Source organism: Solanum pennellii, chromosome 2, assembly GCF_001406875.1.
Source record: "Solanum pennellii chromosome 2, SPENNV200".
Taxonomy (NCBI): Eukaryota; Viridiplantae; Streptophyta; class Magnoliopsida; order Solanales; family Solanaceae; genus Solanum; species Solanum pennellii.
Genome location: NC_028638.1, coordinates 43,509,885 through 43,527,371, shown reverse-complemented (window position 1 = coordinate 43,527,371; position 17,487 = coordinate 43,509,885). Strand labels below are relative to the sequence as shown.

The window sequence follows — 17,487 nt, the reverse complement described above, 5'->3', positions numbered from 1 at the left end:
TCGGCTAAATAGGTTAGTAAGATAATTAAATTGAATAATAATTTAATAGGATAATCCACAGAAATAAAGACAAACAATTTGGAGTTAAGTAAAAGATGATTAGCGGTGTGAAACATATCACAAGAACATAGGCACGAGTTATGGCGCATTGAAGTAGGATATTTTTTGGCGTTTTGTTTTTCGAAAGTTAATTGATGAATTTTTAAAGTTAAAGTATATTACATTAATTCGATATTTCAAACAAAAAATTTTAATATTAAAAAATTCTATGAAAAGTACTATAAATTTTGAATATCAATATGATTAAAAAAAGTACATTATAAAATATTACTCAGAGTTCTCATAATTTGACTTTAAGAAAATCTATAACAATTAAAAATGTAGGGAAAAAAATATACGTTTTAGCATAAAAAATTAAAAACTTCGTAGATTTGCAAAAGCTAGAAATTTCTCCTATTACATAATTGTAAATAATGTCACTGTTTATTTTTTACATAATTTTCTTTTATCAAAAAAAAATTCTTTAATTTCAACTTTTTATATAATGTTTTAACTTCTAAGTATGTATTAATTAATATGTTAATATGATCTACATCATATTATTGTGTATCATAACAATGTACAAATATTAATCTCATAAATAATTTATTATCATCTATGAATAAATATTATTATTACATCGAGTTATCAACTACCAAGTCACGACGAATATATTTCTTATATGATCTCGTAGATTAAAATTATATAAAAAATAAATGCGTATATCAAAAAACCAAAATACATAATAATTATAAATAAATAACAAAAAGTGTCACGTAAAACGGAAACATAACACAATAAGGTGAAAAAGAAAAAAAGGCCCATTTTGGATCTGGACCTAAGAAATACTTTGCGTGAGTTGCTCTTACTGGTCAACTCTTCTTCTTCAAATCCCAAATCTCAAATATCAGAGAGGGATTGAGAGGTCACAGAGTAATGGGGGCACTAACAACGGCGCTGATAGCAATTGGAGGCGTAGTTCTCGGCTGGATCACCATTGAGATGGCTTGCAAGCCTTGTCTTGAAAAAGGTCGAGAAGCCATTGATCAAAATCTCAACCCAGACTATGACCCAGATGATCAACACAGTATCCGGGAACCTCTAACTGCAAACGCACCTCAAGACTCCGATCCGGATTCCGCTTCTTCAACTGCCGTCAAAATTGTCTGATCATATCCTATTCTCTTCCCTATTTTGCTTCATTGCTATTGCCCCCCTTTACAATTTTTTTTTTTTTTTAGTTTGGAGTCTTAAGAGGGGAATTCGAAATATAAATGCTTTTCTGTTTTTGGGTGTTGTCCTTTTTCCCTATTGTAATATGTTTGTTGAGAAATTCGTATATTAGCTTTGAAGTTGTTTGTTTCTTCAGATGTGATGTTATTGACTGAATCACAAGTTCTAATTAGTTATCGATTAAATTCGAATCGTGCACATGCTAATTTTCTCCAGATTGGGCGTAGCCAGAAATCGAGTGCGGTATAGTCGTATTAACCAACAAAAAAAGAAGGTAGGATAGGAAAAGTTCAATTACTTGGTGATAGAAACATGCAAGAAAACAATTTTGCACATTGTATTGAAAGGATGCACTTGTTCATGTTTTTTTCCCAAAAGAGTAGATATATCTATGTATGAAATAAACGTTAACTTTACAGTTGAATCTGAGAATGGAAGTCATATCTCCAGTCATTTACAAGGAAAATTTTACGCCATGAACGTTTCTAGGCAAGATAGTTGTAAACTTGAGGATTGTTCTTGTCTCGTTCCAGATACTCCCTTTCTATGAGGCTTTCAATCCTTTTCTTCAAGTCAGCTGGTTTCACAGGGAATTTAAGCTGCATCACAAAATAGGTAACAGAGTCAGGGGCGATGCAGTTTGTTCCACAAGATTTGCTCAGTTATGAAAATCACAAAGTTGACACATCAACTAGCAGAGCCTAAACCGTTGTGTGTGGCATTCATAGATGTAGAATTGCTGTTTGAAGTGTACATGAGTTGGAACTCCTATCTTAATCAAATAGTCTAGAATTTCGAATGATAATCAACCACTGAGGCCAATTTGACAACAATTCTACATCTTCTCTTTGTCCAATCTTTAGTGCTGGTATACAAAAGCCAGCTACAATTTATTGGATCCAGAGTTTATGATTTTAACATTTATAACAAATGGAACAAAATGGAGGGTTAAATAGCACAACCTGATAGAGGTGCATCCTGATAACACTTGCATGATTCCAAATGTACTTAAATTCATTGAAACCTTTATTGAAGTTTGTCAAGAAGGAACTTGAGACAGTACTATTTGTACTGGTACTAAATGCAATCACCTGTTTCGATTGAAAGGCAAGACAACCATATGGACAACTGATAGGTTTTAATTAGAAGTCCAGTGTGGAGTTCATGCATCTTTAGAGCTTGAACCATATCCATTTCCCCAAAACAAGATTAAAAACTATCTGTGATACATTAAGTTAAGAAATAACTTCACCTGCTGAAAGAGTTCAGTTATCAAAAGGGTATGACTCAGCACTTTTCTGGTCTTCATTATCCTAACGATAGCAGCATCAACCTGCCGAAGTGGAGACAGAAGACTAGATTATGTCAACAGCAAAGAAGAGGATTAGTCTGAAATTTTCCCTTGGTATCGAGAACCTATATGTTCAAAGAAAATATCATTTCCTAGAGTGATTTCAGCCAAAGACCAGGCAAGGAATCTGAATTTTTTTTTTTATCTGACCATCTATGGTCTTGTAGGAAACAGAAATGTTGATTACCAACAGGAAATTAGATCAAGTTATGACAAAGTTGTGAAGCACTCCAATTAACTTTTCACCAGGTAAAACAGGCTACAGAAAGTTCAACCGAACATACAAGAGTATAGGGGAGGAAATAGGAAAGCAAACCTGGTATTGCCGGTCCTGGAATACTCTTTCTGTGGTGTTTGTGTTCTCCTCAACTGTTTCCTTCATCTGAATGGCATTTACCTGTACACATGGATAAAGGATTACCATTTATATGTCTATGCATTATAGCAATCCAATAATCCCATTATACCAATCAAACTTTTAACTTAAGAAACATGCCAGAATCATTTGAAACAACCTCACATTGTTCTTCTCTTTCTTAGAAATTGAAGCATTAATATTCTCAAAGTACCTTTATCCGATAGAGTGGAGTAGTAAATTGATCATTGAACACAAAGGTATCGTCGTCTTCCACATCTCTTCCTTTTGGAATCTGTAAAACAACTAATTTTTTTCAGCAGCTAAAGGTTGAAACCAGAACGACATTCATGATAAGAGATACATTTTCAATATTTTATTGGGTATGTTGTTGTTGTTGTTGTTGTATATTCTCAATATTTCAAAATGAGTAATCATATTATTATTCTTCTCAAAAATTCAACGAAATTGTCTACTAAGAAACACTCAAATTATATTGCTGTATTGTCTATTGTAATACCTTTCACGTAGTTTCTATTCACTATGTCCTATTTCATGACAACTTATTTGAATATAACTTCTTTTGTTTATGAGGTAGTGTCTGGGCCAGCTTGCGTGTACCTCGACTAATTGCACCGGTTACTTGCTACCTCCTAAAATTATCATTTTATAGTACTTCAGTAAACTTTCTGATTGTGACAGTTAATTTTTCAAAATGTATCAATGTCGAATTCAAGTAAAATAATAGCCTGTTTGAATCTCCCGGTCCAAACCATGTTATTTACTTTGGAATGGAGTAACTATCTTAGTTTTGTTTCCAATGCATCAATTAATCGAAGTTCAATCAATCTTCAATAGCTGGGAAATGGGCCTTCCAAAACTAAATACGTCTTATCAATTTGGGTGATGAAGTAGGTAACAATCTCTACCTAGTAATGACCACCCACCTTCTGGAGAACACGAACTTTACCACATGCAAGAGACTGTAAAGTTCTCCTGAGCTCTTTATCCTCAATTCGAGTTGCTTCCCTCATATCTAGAAAGCTAAGCTTTTCCGCATCATTAAAAAGCATTAAAACAACAGCCTGCAGAAAGAACAGATAGGCAAAAAAACAGCAGACGATTTAGACATCTGTTGCATATGTGATAGAGTTGGCTAGGAGGATAAGTATCTCTGATACATTCAGTGAAAGAGCAAACAAACCTGAAACAGAGACACTGCCAGCTCTTTTTTACCCTTGGGAAACTCTGCTTTTAGAACACAATGTCCCAAAGAATTTTGCCACATCAACCGCCTACCGCTGTATTTGCTCAAGTAGAATTCCTTGAAAATATCCTGCAGTACAGATCCAAGTATAAGGGCATGTGTAGTTTACACAAACATAAATCAAGGCGCAAAGATGACCTAAATTGAAAGTCAAAATTGGCGCAAAACCTGATAGATATTGAGTTCATGGGGAAGCCGAACATCCATGGGCGGATAAGTTGGCCAGTACCTGCATGTCAGCCAGTATAAATGAGTTTTAAATTCAATCAAAATGCAAAACAAAGAAAGAGAAAAGTTTTTCAACTTGGAAAGTAATGGAATGGTTAGTGGGATAAGCAACTTACCCTGTGGTTAATACATGAACACTCATCTCAATTCCTGTTGGGAGTTTTTTCCTGGCTTGAGAAGATTGCTTAAAGGATTCATTTATCTCTTTTGACAATTCAATATCCTGGATAATGGTTTCGAAGATTAAAACAACAAAGTCACTGATTAAAAACAGGCAAGTCCACATGAAATCTAGAAAAATACCAAATTTATTCTCCAATATCAAAGGACACTTCAGACCTCTAGCATAGGTATAACAAAACCAGTTAGAGCCTATAGGATACATTTATTCTGGTAAACTATGGGTATGGGGTAACCGGTCTAACCCTTCCAGTTACATTAGTACACAGAACTGAGAAGCGCTAGAATTAAGGAATTGTGGAGAAAAGGTTATTCTGTTTACCACGCTTTTATAACAATATCTATTCTAGTTCAAGAAAAAAAGGTTATTCTGAACCTGACGTATTTAAAGCCAAGATGAGATGTTCACATTCTAGTAGAGATTTGTCAGTTGGGAACCCAAGATAGATGGACTTTTATCTGAAGCTCAATGAAAACCACTTTTCAGCAGAGCAGAAACCAGGAACTGAAATTATTTCCCCTGACCCACTAATATTTCAACCTCAAAAAACATGATGGGAGATGCATATATCCTTCCATACCTTGAACATTCCTTCCAATTTGTTAGTGAATTGACTACCACATTCAGTCTTCAACTGCACCATAACGAAAAGACTCATTATACAGCAATAAAAACCAAGTAAGAAAAAGCAGAAGTTACACATAAGAGACATCACCTTAGAGATCATGGACTTCTCTGCATCTATTGAAGCACTCTTTCCCAACAATAATCTCTTTGCTAGATCTTTCTTGTAGAATGCCTCAAATACATCCTTACCCTACATAAAGATGATATCATACATAAAGCAATATCTCACATATACAGGTTAATCCGGCTACAGATTCCTTAAGTTCTCTTCAATTACTGCTCATTGTATCCTCTTACCTGTATAAACCTGAACAGAACCAAGACTTTATCAAGTATACCCTCCAATTCCTCTTCCGAAGTACCCTTATTTCCAGCACGAAGCTTCTCGTCCAGAAATTTAGCAATCAGCTCGGCAGGCCGATTCTGTAAATAGCAAAATAATCCAATGAATTTTGTGAATTAATTGAGTAAATACTGCACTTTGGTGTACCAGAATGTATTTTGTATAACAGAAAATAACCGTCAACAGTAATCTGCCCCTTGACCACAAATAAAGAAAGGGTCCAGGAAGACTATTTAGGGGGGGGGGGGGAGTATGAAAAGGATACAAACTGCCCAGAATGGCAGATCTATTAAAGTAGATCAGAACATCTAACATGCTTACTATTTACCACAATCCCGTACAGTAGATCTTAGCGAACAAGCAAGTTGAACAACCAACTTACTGGACTATGATATCACAAGCATGGCTTTAAAAATGTGACCTAGTTAAGATGCTCTGTCCAAATGGTAGGCATGTCCTATAGGCTGAAGCGAGAACTCTAGATAATTTGTAAGATGCAGGTTCAGGTATTTTCAAGTTTTATGCCATATGTTAAAAGAGCGAGAGAACCTGTTAATGGCACATTAAGATTTGCCTGGTATAGCAGATTACATGCAGCAGCTCAGGAACTGGAACAGTGCACCTATTTGCATGGATTGATTGATTTGCAAAGATATGAATAAAGATGAAAAGACTTGTTTTTTCCTAAAGACATCGACAGCTTTGGTTTCTTTGGACCCACTTGTAGTAGTGATATTATACAAGAACTCTATTCTAGCATGCATCATTTAACAAATGAAAAGAGATGAGGGAATGAACACGCAATCAATAGCAGAGTCCTAGACTCCTAGCACGTGTACTTCATTTAAACATGGGCTGAGAGAAAGGAAAACCCAATGATACAAGCAACCTTTTTCACATGAGATAAATCATTCTCATAAATAATTCATTAGATCTATATTCTTTCCATTCCAATACAAACCCAGCCAACTCCAGAAACAACAAATCAGAAGGAAAAAGAAAGGGTAAATGAGGCCTTATTTCAGTGGGGTGATACAAACATAGTGCCTAATTCTTTCATTCTTTCTTAGTTCTTTTTTGGGTAAAAAGACGTACTGCCAAAATCTTACAGACATTGGGATGTATTAAGGTATTCCACAGAGTAAATAAAATTGAGCAAACACGCAAGTCATTACAACTTCACTACCTACTCAGTCGATCAGGAATGGATCAGTTAAATATTCCATTCAGTTGTTTTGGTGTGGTATCAATATAATTGGTCATTCACTTCAAATAACAGGAGTACTTAAATTCCTGTAGACAGCAGCTCGCTAAGTGACACTGACAGTGCTAATATACAGAATGCATGAGATAATCATGAATACAGATATGTGAATGATATGTGAAGGATAGAGCTAGTTGTTGGAAAGCTATATAACAAGGCAGGTGTTACCAAGTGAACAACTGTACCTCACAGACATTTATGAGATGTCCAAACGCATCCTTGATAGTGTTACCAAATGCTTCATTTTTAGAAAAACTTTCTTCCCATATAGTATCAACGGATGCCTTAAATTCTAACAGGCTAGATACCATATCTTTATCTTTTTCATCATCATGCACAATGCTTTGACCATTTCTTCGGATGTACAAGCTAAGAGTTTGCTTCAACGATTCAAGCGCCTCTACCCTAGGGAATAGGGAATACATTCTTCGAAGATCCTCAATACGCTTTCCATCCATCAGCATCATGAAACCCTGGAGATATAAAAACACAATTAAGAAGAAGCATACAGATTGCAGAAGCAGCCCATAACTACATGAGGAATAGAAAAGTTTCTTCTTGTAAAGTAATATCTTCATTAATATGTGGAGGAAGTCCCTACTATAAAGTGGTATAGACAAAGTAAAGAATCTAAGCAAAAAATGGGTGTCCTTGATCTCAACATATATATGCTATCCACAATATCATACTTGCACCCAAAAAGGAGATAGAATGTCCACCTTATTTGTACAAAAGACTTTTCCTCCCTTTCAACGACACTCGATTACTTTACCTCCATAATTTTCACATGGGTGCTAAAGAAATTTCTTCTTACACCGTGCCTCGCCTTTATTCCTTCTGAATCCATTGCTAAATAGCCATACTTCACTTAAATAGTGGCAGGCATAGCCAATTGTATATGAAATTCATTCATAGTGATGTCACATAGAAGGTGTGCTACAATGCAGAAGTAAGTGGCCCATATCCACACAATTTTTTACACACTAAAAAAGGGCAGCTCAATGAACTAAACTCTCACTACTTGCTTATGACCTGGGAAGCACCGGACAACATTGAATCTATTGTACACAAAATTACATTGCACTTCTACAAAAGACTATTTCCACAGCTTGAATCTGTGACTTGGTCACATGAAAACAGCTCTTACTGTTGCACACCAACAATGTTTTTCTTCTCCCTCTCACTTCCTCGGTTGTGAGGATTGCTTCACTTATACTAGTCAAGGGAAGTAAGTGCTCTGGGAATACATACTGAATAATAGGAAAATCTTGACTCCCCTTTCATCAATTTTGTACAATAAAATAATTTTTAATATACTATAATAAAATGACCTAACTGAAAACATCTCGTTTTTCCATCCATTTTATTTTCAGGAATCCTGACATGTCCATAATACCTTTGGCCTATAAAGTAAGGCAATACTGGAAATACTGGAATTCTACAACATCTCAATCATGCAAATTCCTTCTTCACCTCATCCTATTGTGCTTATCCTCTCTCTTTGTTTCACACCTATGCTACCTACCATGTCTTCTGGATTGATACGTTCAAGATCAATGGGGATAAATGGTTCAAATGCTCATCATCACGCCATTAATGTTTGTTTGTTTTTTTGAAAAAGAAATTAGCATCTCGACGTTAATGTTTCCAAGAACTTTATCTACATTGTTCACTTTGAAGCTGATGCATCATTGGAACTCATCTAAACCTTAATTTTCTTTACAGGCCTCCTATAAGAATACTTTTTCCGCATCCCCCTACCAGACTCTATAGTTGTTACAGTTACCTCAGCATAAATACCTTGTCAAGTATTGCAGCAATATGTCGTTCTAAAAGTTGCCTCTCTGTAGTTGATATTAGTGGTTTTCTTGTACTTGAATCCAGGTAGTGCAAGCACCTATCATGTTCTTCATGTAACCTTAGCTGCAAGGCGAAAAAGGACCAGTCAGGTACTTGATCATAGTAAAATCAAAAGGCACGAGTGCATAACAATATCTTAAACTAATAATATATGCCATCTATATGAGAAAAAGATAACCTGGTTGGTTTATGGAGGTTAAATTGACCAACTACAGTTTGATTCCACAAATGGAACTTCTTTTGGAAACACATTTGAAGATTTGAGAAACCAACCAAAGATTTCAATGTACAAATAAAATGTTTTGAAGATCCGCGTGAATAAAAAACATGGTCAGACAATAATTCATTTGACTGTGAGAGAAAAAATAGGTTAACAAAAAGATAGGGAAAAAGGAAGCAGAGAAAGCACACCTCCACATGCTTCAAGTAATCTGGAACATCTGACTGTTGCATGTATTTGACACCTTCAGCAGCATAAAACTCAGAAGTGCGCTCAACAAATGGCTTCTCAAAGCTCTCTGCGTAAATTCCTAAGGCAGTGAACATCTTCAAAAGATGGTTAAGAAGAGTTCTATCAACGGCCTCACCTAATCTGGAAGAATTACACAAGAATGAACAAAGAAAATAAACAAAGGAAGAAACTTGAAGACCTCAGTTTACTAATTAAGCATTAAAATGTTTGTCAAGTCCAACATCGATCGGATGAGGAGAGAGTGATCTCTTCATGTGGTCTTGGGCAGTCCTCACCTCTTGAGCTAGCTTTTGGGGTTGAGTTAGACCCAAGGTCCATAACATGGTATCAAAGTCAAGCCCATCCCACTTCATGATATACCGATGTTGGGCCCCCATATCAAATTTCCACGCCCCAGATGTTTAGCCCTAGACGTGAGGGGGGTGTTGAGTCTCACATCAGTGGGATGAGGATAAATTGATCACTTTATATGGTCTTGGGCATTTCTCACCCTTGAGCTAGCTTTTGGGGTTGAGTTAGACCCGACATCCATAACAATGTTGCAATAATAAAAAAGTATTCCGTTTGTCCCAATTTCTTTGATGTTCTACCCTTTATTGTCGGTTCGAAAAAAAGCTTGGTACACATAACATTTTAAAAAAAAAATAAATAAATTGGTACTATTGGTACACGCTACATCTTAAAACACTAAATATTTACATTTTCATATTACCCGTAATAATATATTCTTATAGGAGTTGGCATTTAAATGCAGTAACATGATCTATTGTGGACCCCACTAAAAGAGTGCTTGCGGTGTTTTTAAAAAAATTAGTGCTCTTTTTTATAGATAAGGTATTTCATTCACAAAAGGGCATCAACAAGATAAATAGTTACAACTTACAATGAAAGAGAAACTGACAAAAGAAACTGGACTTATTTAAAAAAAAAAAAAGGAATCCCTTTACAGTGAGTCAATCTAAGACAAGGGAACTAATAAACTCCAAAAATTGTTCAGTAAATATGGAAGGTTGTAATTATATGTTTTCCTTAATTAGAAATCCTGTAAACACTATTTAGATACCTAATCAAGTCATTCGCTCTCAGAAGCTCTTCTTATCTTAATCCTCTACACTCGGAATCCAAAAAGTAATCAATAAATCTAAAATCTATGAAGAAAAGATTTGGTCCTTCAATTATCAACTTGTAGTCGAGCCCCGACCATCACCTCTCAATTATATTCAAAGCCCATCCAATGGCGACCTCAACAGAGTAAGTGTCCCATCACTGAAAGAAACCTGTGAACATCACAGCTCAGCAGAGCATATCCAACCAACCATCTTCGTCGCCATAACAACAACCAGGGAGTGAGGTCATATCCGACCAACCATCTTACCGGCAGACAGTCTAAGACTCTAATCAATTGGCATCACGCTATAATTGAGGAAACAACGGCTCTTCATGATAATGGCTTCTTTGTAAGATAGCTTTTCATCACAAAAAAAATAAACAGTGGAATGTTGTTGGGTGTTTACTGTTAAGATGGGACCTGAAGGCAAGGTTGATCTTCTTAAAGCTAATCTAGTGGGCAAGGGATACGCTCATACCCATGGTCCAAGATTGCATCAATTCGTCTCTTTATCTCAGGGGTATCTAGGATAAAATGTTGACTGTGCCGATCTCTTTGTGGCTTTGAGCAATCACCGAGGGTATGATTTGGCCGTTTACCACCATTGTCCAACGGTTTGGCATATCTTGAAGTGAGTCTAATCATTTTATGATTTAAGAACATCCCCCCCCCCCCAAAAAAAAATAATTTTTTTTTGTAATTTTGTACACCTTTTTGGCTTACGTGGCATCCAAACATCTCCCACGCACCTCAACAATGTAGAGTCGTGAAGTGTGCCATGTAAGCCAAAAGGTGAATAAAATTACAAAAAAGAAATGAGTTCAAGGGTTAATAGGACCTTAGAGGTGTCTTAAAATTTCGGTCATTGTCTAGGGGGTACTTGTGCCTTATCCTAAGTATTGAAGGCAACTTTGGAACTTGTTTACCAACTTCAGAGGCATAAGTTGGACCGTGCCAGAAACAGACAATATGGAAAGAGAGAAATTTGAGATGCAATGAGAGAATTAGTAGTCCTTTACATAGGATCAAAATATTTGCATTATCACTTTGTGCTATTGGTGCAGTTTTGAGTATGTAGATGACCCGATAGCTAATATAGATATTCTGGTTCTTTGTAAGATGAAGAAGGATCTAGTCCTTTTTTCAGATTTGTTGAATATACTCAACTGTATGTAGCTCCGTGGTGTAAATTTGGGATCTCAGCCTTTAGTGCCGAAGATTTATATACAAACCTTTTACATTTGTCAAAAAAAAAAATATCTTCTAACAGGAAAAAGAAAACGTATTTTAGTTGTTTATGTCAACAACATTGTTATAACAGGTAATGATCACTGTTACATTACCCAACTTAAGCAGTATCTTGACAATCACTTACAGACAAAAGACTTGGGTAAGCTGAAGTACTCCTTGGGATCGAATTGGTAAAATCTAGTAGTGAGATTGCCATTGCAGAAAGGAAGTATGCCTTTAATATAAGGGAAGAAAGCTGTATGTTGGATATGAACAAATTGATACTCCTATGAATCCAAATGTTAAACTCAGTTATCTTACAATCAAACCCAACATCTCATGTGTTGTCACTATGGTTAGCCAATTTCTCCAAGCTCCCTATGACAGTCATTAGAATGCAGCTACTTGGATTCTAAAGGTATATCACCGACTCGTCTGGAGTAGGTCTATTACACGAGGATAGGGGACAAGCAAAGCACTACGGCATATTTTGATGCAGATTTAGAAGGATCTTCTCCTAATATACGGTCCACTTCAAAACAGAGTTTTGATTGAATAAAATCTACTCTTGGAAAGAAAAGGGCAAGATGTAGTGGCTAGGTCAAGTGTAGAGTCAGAATACTTAGCAATTCTTTGAGCAACATGTCAGCTTATATGACTGAAGCTACTTCTCAAAGAGATAAGCTGGGCATGAGGCTCTAAGTCTATTGATATAGTGGGGGAGATCAATAGTTTAGTTGTTTTCATAGGACAATTGTAAAGTTTCCTGTCTAGATTTGGGTCTTGATGAAAACCCTTGGGGTTATACATCCCACCCCATCAGTTTTCACCTTCTGTTGTGAACACAGTTAATCTGTTATCAAAAAAAATTGAGACAAGGAAAACTGCCAATCATAAAATTCAACCAAGAACTATTTTAATTTACCTTTCACTCTCAATCATCTGAAGGAGCCCAAAGACAATTTTGTGTTCTACTTCTGAAGCTAGACAAAGATGTTTGCGGAAAAGCTGCAAACCCATATCCCACAATGAATGGCCATTTGGGGTTTGTTTCACATATGTTCTGTCTAGATACAACGCTATACCACGGATCATCAACATCTGATCACAGAAGTCCTGCCAGCACCTCTGAACAACTGATAGAAAAACAACAAGATCTTCACTTTGGCCAACTAAGGACTGCAATACTGCAACTATGTGTGCCTCACACTCTTTTTCAATCCGTTGGTATAAGCTTCCACCCATCTTGTGCAGACACAGGTCATTGACAGCCTAAGCACAGTAAAGTCAATAAATTAACATTTAGAAGCTAATTTACAGTACTAGAAGGTAAATACTGCTACAAAATGAACCTGATAAAGCTTTTCCAAGTCACAAGGATCAGGCTGCTTTAAGAATATTGCACTGATAGCCGACTTCAGAGTTGCCCAAGTATTTTCTTCAAAATTTGTCGGGAGCGTAGGTTTTGCTTCAAGAAGAAAAAAAATTACCAGAAGTTGAACACATGAGATATTGCTTTGAATACATTAATTTCACAGTATTACATTTACCCATAGCAGTTCTATGCTAATAATTACAATTTCTTGCTCCAGCACTATTAAAGATATGAAGTGATATAGGGAGAAACTTGTCCACAGATCTATACTTCTCTCTTATTTTATTTTTTATAAGCGCCAGATCAAATCTTGGGAACAGTAACACTTGCAGACTTTGCATCAATCAAAACAAGCATATGGGATACAATGGTCTATCTGACCTTACATTTCCACAATGTTATTTTTGTTTTATTTATAACTGTGGCTTACAGGCCAGCTAGTGTACACCTGCTACCTCCCACCAACGCAGGTACCGGGTAACTCCGTCCACCAAGGCTTGGACAGAGGAGAAGAAATTACCTACTCCCACCGTTCCAATTTGTTTGTTTTACTTTCCTTTTTAGTACATTTCAAAAAGAATATCTCTTCCCTTTTTTGGCAATTCTTTAATTTCAACTTTCCACGTAGCATGTTTAAGATCACAATATTAAAGAACATTTTGGTACATTCTACGTATCTTTAGTTTAAGACCACGAGATTCAAAAGTGTTCTTTACTTTCTTAAAGACTTAAACTATGTGCCAAGTCAAAACCAAACAAAAATGGAGGGAGTAATATTTTTGCCTCCGCTGGATTTGAACCTGAAATCATACTTATTACCTTAAGCAAGTCATAGCAAGAAACTTTAGAAAATTACCTACAGGAATGAGAAGTTCCAAATCATGGTTCCTAACATGTAATGCAACTCTTAAATTGTGCATATTCCAGAACTCTGCATAGTTATGTTCCAAATTTATCTTTTGAAACCTCTAGCCCCTTCCCAATAATTTTCTTAACATTCAAGGATTCCAACCATCATAAGAAGCCAAAACATAACTTACCAGAATAATTGCCCCTCTAGGGGACTGTAACTTTTAGGCAACCCTTCAAATACCGAAATGTACTTATTTCAAATCGATAACAGAATGGAAAAGAAAATGAAAAGACACTTCAGGCGCAAAAAAATCCACTCTCTTACGGATATCAAACATGTGTCACAGACCCTTGGGAGTTTCTGGATAATTAAAACAAAGATCTGATAAGGCGTCTAATGTACAGAGGCTTACTAACAAGGATGAAGAAGTTTAAATAGTAGCTTTAGATAAGAGCCACCAAATCCTAAATTCTATAATCGCTGGAACTCGTTGAAATTAGTTTTGAATTGTCCAGACTCCAGACATAAAAAAAAGAAAAAAAAAGCTCGCCATGGTAATTCAAAAGCAATATCAAGCCCGTAAATTTCCGCTTGAATATCAAATAGTTGATCTTCATAAACCTCTTTTCCTTTTCTTCTTGTTGCACAAATAAAATAAGTAAATAAATAAAAGTATTACATTGCTAATAGCGCAAACTTTTAGACAAAACATTCACATGGTTCGATATAGTAATAAAGTTGATCTCTTAGATTCAAGTCTAACCACCACCCATGTACCAAATATTTCCACATACTTCGGCTGAAATGATCAGGCATGCACGTGAGTCGGCGTGCTGCTGAATAAAAATAATTAAATGGAAGTGTATCATCATTACCACTTTAGAAGTTTAGATGAAGCTGTTCAACAACTTAATATTTTTGTGTCAATCCATCTTTAATTTACAATTTCCTTTGACCTTGTATCCTCCTTTCAACAAAAATCATGAGAAATTGCACCCAAGATGTATGTGTCAAGCAAATCAATGAGACTCGCCTACTCCGAACCCTTTCGTCTTTTTAAGCGAAGGGAGTACTTCATTTTGGCATTTTACTTTGATTAAAATGATTGCTTTGGTATATTTTAAATTTTTAAAAGAAAATCAAAAGAGTTTCTAATACTACACCAAGACCATGTAATTTTCAAAAACAAATCTTGTTACAAGTACACATAAAACCTCCAAAATGTAATAAACAATAGTTGCTCGTAATCCTGTTTTCTCTCATTGCTTATAAGAGCCCCCTTTAAGCATTGAATTCGATCTCCCAATATTCAAGTAATCTCACATACCTTATGGCCCCATAAACAAATAATTATAACCCTCGGGTGGAAATCCTTTTTTCCCTTTCTTGCCTATGATATTCGATCAATTACGATCAATTTTCCACTTCTAACCCACAAATTCCACCCCACCCTAACCAGTCAGAATCAGAACCCTATTATCCGTTAATTTCAGGTCAAATGCCTCACTCCCAAAATGCTACATTTAAAATGACGACAAACCACACACACCAGAACAGCTCAAATTCTTCATTCCAGCGAGCGGTCCCCAATTCAGCACTCATTAATTCAAATATAAACCTCCAAACTACACTCCAAAACCCAAATTACAAAATTAAAGCTTCAATCTAGGTCATGCAAATTCAAATCATTTCGAAAAACCCCCAAATGTACAAGAGGAAAAAGAAAAAAAAACAGTAACACAAAAAATGAGTGGAATAAGTGAAAATACCTTTATTGAGCTTAATGACGAGCTGCTTCTTAGGAGGCTGTGGAGGGGTAGCTTTCTTTCGAGACAAATTGGAAGTAACCCCACCACCCGAATATTGGATCATGGACACACAAGGTTCGTCTTTGTGGTGGTGCTGCTGCTGCTGGCCATTCTTGTTGTCATCAGTAGCTGCGGCCTGAGGCTTGGCCTTCTTCATTGAACGGGAAAGTGGAGATGGTGGTGGTGTACTCAGGGAAGAAGATCGCTTGTTCGGTTGAGACATATATAATAAATAAAGAAAAAGAGAAAAAGAGTGAAAACTTGTGAGCTCACACTATTTGTACAACACAAAATGAGAGGCGATTTCTTTAGCCTCAAAATAAATATAGGGAAAAAATAACAACTTTGGTCCTTGAGATATTGGTATAATTTCATTAATTAAATAAAAATAACATACATGTTTAAATTTTTTGACCTAGTTATTAGTAGTAACAAAAGATTAAAGAATGTATTCAAATTTGACCTAATTAGATTTCTAATTTTGTTTACTAATATATATTCTGAAATATAAAAAGTGAGAGAATTAGTGTATCCAATATACATGCACTCTACTTTAGTACAGTATATTAAGAATAAATTACACCTAAATATTATTCTATATAGATAGCTAATATGAATATGATATATTTTTGAAAAATGAACGGAATTTTTCAATAATGATAACCTAATTGATTTAGTATGTTTAGTTTGTTCAAGTATACAAGATACATGTGTTTGGATGCGCTAAATACATGTATTTAGGGATCAAAATTTGGCACAAACGATAATTTTGAAAATATAGGGAGAATTAGTGACATTTATGTTGTTTTCCCAATAAATAATTGGTCTCTTCATGTGTTATTTTCTCTAAGAGAATAGAGTAGAATTTGCAACCAATAGCTCGTTTGATGTTTATTATTTGAAGTATATATACTGAATTATTTTATTTTTTAAGTAGTTTGTTCAAAGTATTATTTGCATTGGGATTAGGTTCATGAACTAGTGCGTTAACTCTATTTCCAAGTGTTATCAAAATAATTGACTTTAATCTATTAGAATTTAGAAACTCACGCATAATGAGATTAAAGTTCTTAGGTTCATGAACTCGTGTATAATTTACTCCGAAGAATTACCAAAACGATTGAGCAAAGCGACTCAAACATAATGAGATTGAAATTCTGAATGAAATCATGAAAAATGCACATTGATATTTACAATAGTATCAAAGATCAGATAATGTTAAAACGTACAAAGTGTACTAATGTCAAAATTCAAATAGCTAAGTCACCTTCAGAACTGATTTATATTTTTAATTTTACACGTCTAATGTTGATTTTGAAAAAACTATATACTAAACATTTTTATAATTTTCAGTTATTCATTTAAATATCATGCTCCAAATGTCAGTTGTGTATATTCCCCAATCATAAAGAGTCTAGACTACCTATGAAGTTGAATAATCTTGAAATTTTTTTTATGTTTTATCGAGATAGGTCTACAGTTCAACTCGTACATGCTACAAAACCATAAAATGATAATATAATTGGGAACGTTGAATATACATACCTTTAGGCAAACTAGTTTAACAATATTACTGAAGTGTATATTATATATATATATATACATATATATACAAAATCAATATATAGTATAAAATATACACTATTCATATACTTTTTAAATATTTTGCACAAATTAATCTAGACAATATTGATTATAAATGGAGAATTTTCCATATAGCCATTCAAAATAGCCTAATTACTTTCATAGCTATAGTTTGATAATTACTATTTGTAACTATATGTTATATAAAGGATTTATAGCTACATGTTATAAAGAGGAGATAGGCGAGCGACACTGGGAAAGAGACGAGTGAGAGAGGGCAAAGAGTGGGGGAGAGGTGAATTGTATATG

General features: G+C 35.1%; 2 protein-coding genes across 2 annotated transcripts; one reads left to right on the top strand and one right to left on the bottom strand.

Annotated features, from left to right (window-relative positions):
* Window positions 1-827: 827 nt before the first annotated feature.
* LOC107011508 lies at window positions 828-1,407 on the top strand. The gene has a single exon (XM_015211033.2). It carries the CDS (start codon window positions 976-978, stop codon window positions 1,207-1,209), a length of 234 nt encoding a protein of 77 aa, XP_015066519.1. The 5' UTR covers window positions 828-975; the 3' UTR covers window positions 1,210-1,407.
* Window positions 1,408-1,585: 178 nt separating this feature from the next.
* On the bottom strand, window positions 1,586-15,891 carry LOC107011507 (cullin-4). The gene is made up of 17 exons (XM_015211032.2): window positions 15,556-15,891; window positions 12,911-13,026; window positions 12,484-12,830; window positions 9,160-9,340; window positions 8,689-8,811; window positions 7,074-7,361; window positions 5,579-5,704; window positions 5,370-5,471; window positions 5,235-5,288; window positions 4,590-4,696; window positions 4,414-4,474; window positions 4,183-4,314; window positions 3,926-4,063; window positions 3,193-3,273; window positions 2,940-3,020; window positions 2,525-2,605; window positions 1,586-1,871 (listed from the first exon to the last, which is right to left on the bottom strand). The coding sequence occupies exons 1-17, from the start codon at window positions 15,815-15,817 to the stop codon at window positions 1,758-1,760; spliced, it is 2,394 nt and encodes a 797-aa protein (XP_015066518.1). The 5' UTR covers window positions 15,818-15,891; the 3' UTR covers window positions 1,586-1,757.
* Window positions 15,892-17,487: the final 1,596 nt, after the last annotated feature.

Coding starts and splice junctions, on each gene's coding strand:
- LOC107011508 (XM_015211033.2), top strand. CDS start 976: ATGGGGGCACTAACAACGGCGCTGATAGCAATTGGAGGCGTAGTTCTC.
- LOC107011507 (XM_015211032.2), bottom strand. CDS start 15,817: ATGTCTCAACCGAACAAGCGATCTTCTTCCCTGAGTACACCACCACCA. Junction 7,362..8,688: donor TTGCTGCAATACTTGACAAG/GTATTTATGCTG, acceptor TTATATCTCCAG/GGTTTCATGATGCTGATGGA. Junction 5,472..5,578: donor TTCTGTTCAGGTTTATACAG/GTAAGAGGATAC, acceptor ATCTTTATGTAG/GGTAAGGATGTATTTGAGGC.